General features: G+C 38.0%; 1 protein-coding gene across 8 annotated transcripts in view; it reads right to left on the reverse strand.

Moving 5' to 3' along the window:
• The window catches only part of SCRN3 (secernin 3), a 31,443-nt gene extending 25,688 nt beyond the window's left edge, over nt 1–5,755 (reverse strand). For 3 of the 8 annotated variants that reach the window (XM_036421968.2, XM_045575476.1, XM_036421966.2), the window contains exons 1-5: nt 5,635–5,755; nt 4,637–4,640; nt 3,567–3,731; nt 1,540–1,721; nt 572–771 (exon numbers count right to left, since the gene is read on the reverse strand). In XM_036421968.2, coding sequence (XP_036277861.1) covers nt 572–771; nt 1,540–1,721; nt 3,567–3,731; nt 4,637–4,640; nt 5,635–5,690 — 607 coding nt within the window. In that variant the 5' untranslated portion in view covers nt 5,691–5,755. The other 5 variants (XM_045575478.1, XM_045575477.1, XM_045575479.1 and 2 more) reach the window with 5 other exon arrangements.
• Between the last annotated feature and the right edge of the window lie 7 nt (nt 5,756–5,762).

A 5,762-nucleotide genomic window follows, 5' to 3' on the forward strand; every position in this document is an offset into this window, starting at 1 on the left:
TGCTTTTTAAATTAAACTTTTCATTTTGAGATATAGATTCACATGCAATTGTCACAATAGACAGATCCTGTGTATACTTTACCCAGTTCCCCACAATGTAACTTTTTGTATAATATTACAACCAAAATACTGGTACTGATAAAGTCAAAATGTAGAATATTTTCATCACCAAAAAGATCACTCAAGTTGCCCTTCTATAGCCACACTCACTTGTCTCCCATGTTTCTAACTCTCTATCTCTTTCCCTTTTTCTCTGTAAAAAAATCAATAAAATATATTTCTTAAAAAGTAGAAAACATTATAAAACAGCCAAGAGCTATTATAGAGAAAATATATAAATTATTTAAAATTTATAGTACATCTATGAAAAGAATAACATCACTGTTTCTCCCCTTCAAGAAAGCTCTTTGTAGTGCTCTTTCATTGTGTGTTCTTTAAAACTGTTTCATTTCTCCTGTAGATCAACCTTCATTGCACTGATTTATAAATCTTGAAAGACAATTACATGCAACTTCTGCAATTAAGGGAGTATTTATTAATTATAAAACAAATGAGAAAAAATTATCCATACCTTGTACTTTTTCTGCTGCCCAGTACTTCCCTGCAGTCTCCAGAATCCAGGCTTCCTTCCTATCAGCTATCAGGAAACTGTTGTGATAGCTAAATGTCACACCATCCTCTGAACAATTTCCACCTTGGCCGTATTTTTCTAATAAATCAACAATGATGTCAAGAGCTTTTTCAGCTGTATCAGCTCTTTCAAGGCCAAGTCTAAAATAAAAATATTACAGTTCTCGGGTTAAAATAAATTTCCATTGTTTTGCTTAAATAATTTTATGCACATGAGATTTTGTGGTTGTATTCAAATAAAAATTACTTCAAGTTAACAGATAAACTGAAATCCAACTTCAAAACTATTCCTCCTAAAGCCAGTTTGGAATTGAAAACAATGATTTTCAGAGTCAAACAGAATAATGTTGAAATCCCAAGTTGGTAATTTAAAATATATTTTATTGATTTTGTACAGAGAGGAAGGGAGAGAGATAGAGAGTTAGAAACATCGATGAGAGAGAGTCATCAATCAGCCGCCTCTTGCACACCCCCTACTGGGGATATGCCCACAACCAAGGTACATGCCCTTGACCGGAATCAAACCCGGGACCTTTCAGTCCCCAAGCCGACGCTCTATCCATTGAGCCAAACCGGTCTCGGCCCAAGTTGGTAATTTATTGGTAAGTTACTTGATCTCTGATCTTCAGGTATCTCATCTAAAGTTATTGTGAGGACTAGTTATGGTCTGGTAAAATATGTTAGATACTTCCAATAAATCATGATTATCAATTCTTAGCCTCTCCCAATTAATGGTATATGAGGGTCTTTACACTACATGCTCGTACTTTAAAGCATGTCGGCACACACTATAAAGTATCAAAGTCCAAACAAAAGAAAAAAATAGAAAAACAAAATTTGTAAGCGTTATACCAAAATTTAAATTTTAGACAAGTTCTATAGTTCAAAAAATACAACAGAAAAATTAACCTGACAAGGTCCATGCCCAGTAGCGCCTCTTCATCACAAACTTCTTCTCTTCCCCAAACAGCTTCATTCCCAATGCAAACTCCATGTTCATTGGCTCCCATTTCTGCACCCCACAACCAAGCTGGGCGACTGAGAACAACAGCATATGTTTCAGGAACTTGATCAATTTCTATGTAAGTACACTGTAAAGAAAGTCGTAGCAACAACCATTAAACCAAAAAAAATAAGTTATCCAAGTCCAGGATCTTAAAAATCAACCAGAAAATACAACCATGAGATAAATGAAGTATAACTAAATTGGAATAATTAAATTGAAACTAATATGGCATTACCCATAAAACATATTTAGAATTGACCCTGACGCATTCATTCATTCAAATACTTGCTGAGCCCTAGCCAGTTTGGCTCAGTGAATACAGCATCGGCCTGCGGACCAAAGGGTCCCAGGTTTACTTCTGGTCAAGGACACATCCTGGGTGCAGGGTCAATCCCTAGGAGGAGGCAGCCAATCAATGATTGTCTCTCATCACTAATGTTTCTATCTCTCTCTTTTCTTCTTCTCTGAAATCAACAAAAATGTATTTTTTAAAACATCAAATACTTGCTGAGCATATTCTATTTTAAAGCACTCTGCTAAGAAATGCATCAGTTACAGGTTTTGCTTTCAAGAAACTAAGACATTAACTAAGGTATAACAAAATATAGGGGGCCATTAAGAAAAATGAAGATGAGGAGCTACAGAAGCTCAGGAGAGACAGTTTCTAATTGTGAAAACTTTAAATATTTTGTGAAGGAGAATGTATGTGATTTGAAGCTTAAGGAAGCTGTTTTCAATCTTAATGTACAGTCTTTCTTGGTTAGTGATGTAAGTCCCGTATGGTAGTCCTTATACACAGGGTATTGCCATAGAAGTCCACCCATCTACCATGTCCACAGCAGTGAAAAGAATGAGAACCACTAGTTTACAGGATAGGCTAGACTTAACTATGAAGAGATAAAAGTGGAAATGGACCCAAAATTAGTAAATAGTCATAACAAAAAAAAAACTGGACTAGTATACAGAATACATCTACCATTTAATATATTTTAGTATTAGAATATCAATAAACTCTAAAAATTGATAACAATTAAAGCACAATGTAAAACTTTTAAAGTTCCATGCTGAATAGTTTTTTTTTTATTAAAATTTTTAAAGAACCCTTTAATTAATGTGTATTCTACCAAATGACTATACAAAATTCATGTTGCTAGTGTTATCACTGGGCCAATAAAAATTTTATTCCCAGGTAGGAAAACTGTTATTCCAGAATCTGAATGACTTTTCTTATTCTTCACCAACCAGAATCCTTGTTGTCCATCAAACTCCAGCTGAAACCCCAACTCCTAGGGAAACCTTCCTTCATCCCTAGACTGAATTAATTGTTCTTTCTCCACTGCTGTCCCAGCTTACTGCTCTTATATTTTATATCTAAACCATCATACCTAATAATGGGGTTAGCTAACAGCATACACATCCAATTCCTCTACTAAACCCTAAGCTTGACAGCAGGATTTTAAACCTTCTTTTTTTAAATTGACTTTAGAGAGAGATGTGAAAGAGAAACATTGATTGGTTGCCGCCTGCACACACCCTGTCCGGGGAATTGAACCCACAACCTAGGTATGTGCCCTGACAGAGAATCAATCTGGTGACTTTTCAGTATACAAGATGAAAGGTCAACCAACTGAGCAACACCAGCCAGGTTTTAAATCCCTGCCATATTTAACAGGTTTACATACAGTAAGCATTCAATAAAATTAATAATAATTATTATTTTTTTTCAGCTTCCTGCAAATCACAAAATAAAGGACCAGCAGTCTACTTTTGATTCAAATTACTTTTCAAATTTCAATTCTGGAATTTTTAACTTCTATAGTATCTGCCAAATAGCTAGCTTATGATAGAAAAATGCTGTTTATGATATTTAAAATTTTTTAATTTAAAATTTTAATTTTAAAATTTTAATCAAAATATGTATTTCACCCACCTTAAGATGTCCTCTCAGGTTATCGTGAACTGCAGCAGGAAAATAAATTACCTCTTGTACTTCATCACAGGGTCTATCTGAATTTTTTCCAAAAATAATCCTATTTTCAACTGTTGCTGGAGGTAATGCCACAAAAGTGTCACAGGAACAAGGTTCCATTTTTTTTTTTTAACTGAAAATCATATAGAAGATTCAAAATAAAAGGAGAAAAGTGTTTTTAAGTATATACAAAACAGAAAATTTTACTTAGTGACCAAGGGATACTATTGCCATATCTAATAAGAGCTGTTCATTGAAGTTTTAAACTTCATGTACTGTAGTTAGAAAACGACTTGGGAATGAATCTTATGGTACAAGAACCAATAAGAAAATGGCAATGACATGTACCTTCTTCTAATCTATCAGTCAGATTTACCCTCTAGAATCTTTTACTCCTGAAGTCTTCCCGGAGTCATCTTTAGCTATTTCCATACTTGGGAATCCCTAATTCTTCTGTTGTAAAGACCTTATTTTACTATATTTATGTACATGCATGAGTTTCTTTATTGGACTATGAGATCCTGGGGGACTGAGAGCATGTCTTATTAATCTTTGTATTCTTATCATCAGAAATTATAGAAACATCTCAGCACTGTGTACCCACTATTTCCTCAAAGGAAGGAGGAAGGGTCTCCTTTGAGTGAAGAATATACACAGATTAAAATACTAATAAGACTGACATTTTGAAACAGACTTGCTGAATCAGACACAAAAAAAAATATTTTCAAATTGTTGATATTTCCAGGAAGAAGGTCACATCCATAACTTGTAGACCCTCATTGTAGAATTTAATATCAAGATTATTTCTTCATTTGCAATTCGGAAAAAGTCTTAAAATCCTAAATTTTAGCAGAATACTTGTCTCATACTTTGCTTCCAAAATGAACCCATTGTTTTATATTGTAGTTTCCTTCTTTCCTTTACTGTGTAATGTCCAAATCGTAAAACAGTTTTATGCAGGCTTCTTAAAAACAACATTTAAATCTAATAAATGTTTCATTAAAAAGAAGATAAAATGATTCAAATAAGAAAAAACTTCAGAGACCTTAAACTCCCGAGTTTTCCTCTTTTCCTCCGTGATGGGAAGAGAGAGGTCCCAATTGCTTCTGTTCTTTTTGGTGTGTCTTTCGACCTTAATTCCTTGGTGGCCTTCGTGTTCCAAAGCAGTTTATTTCTCTCAGGCCTCCTGCCTCATTGGTAAGTACGTCAGAGGGCTAGCATGAGAAATTAATAAGACAGAGTGTCAAGTGTTTTGCACCGTGCATACAACGCAGAAGACACTCAAATGAAAGCTGCTGTTTTCACTTGGCAAACGAGTACATTTCTCACAGAAGGCATCACACACACACACACACACACACACACACACACACACACACACACACGCCCTCAAGAAGTTGGTTGGGGGCTCCCCTGTAGCAGCCACGCCCACTCAAACCCCTGGAGTTTCCAGGCCCTACAGCTGCGCTATCGATAGATCTGAGCTAAGGGGTTGTGCTCTGAGCTAAGGGGTTGTGCGGGAAGCTAAGGAAACAAGCCGCCCCGTTAGCAAGGCACCTAGCCCATGGCGAGGGGAAGCCGCAGAGGCTTACTAACACCTAGTGTGTAATCATCATTCAACAGAGGTTTGCTGAGCATCTTTCCGCACCACGGTGGCGACCAAACAGTCCTCGCTCTGGTAGCGCTGACACCCTTTTTCATATGCCTTCGTTCACCAACTGCTTTCAGAAACCTCCTCACAAACGGGCTACCTATTGTGAGAATTACTGTTCCCGTGAAGAGAAAAATCGGTGCAAAAAAAAGTTTAACACGAGTCAGCGTTCCCAGGGTCCAGAGCTCGAACTTCAAACGCGTCTCGCAGCAGAACCGCCGCATACGGCGCTCTCCGCGCCCCAACGCGGGCGATGAGACTGGGGCGGCGCAGCTGTGCTCGGGGCCCCCGCGGCCCGGGACCCCACCCAGCCCCCTTCTCCGTCCCCCCACTTCCCACTTCCGCTACGCACGCTCCTCCACCCTGCACGCCCCTCACCTGGCCTCCCGGCTAGGTGAAAAGGGGAGGGGGCGCTCCGTGTCAGGGAGAGGCATTAGTTGCCGGAAGCCGTCACCTTTGACCCCGGAAGTGCCCGGTGCGGAGGGAAGCGCAGTTCCGGTTAGGCG

Source organism: Pipistrellus kuhlii, unplaced genomic scaffold (assembly GCF_014108245.1).
Source record: "Pipistrellus kuhlii isolate mPipKuh1 unplaced genomic scaffold, mPipKuh1.p scaffold_m20_p_7, whole genome shotgun sequence".
Taxonomy (NCBI): Eukaryota; Metazoa; Chordata; class Mammalia; order Chiroptera; family Vespertilionidae; genus Pipistrellus; species Pipistrellus kuhlii.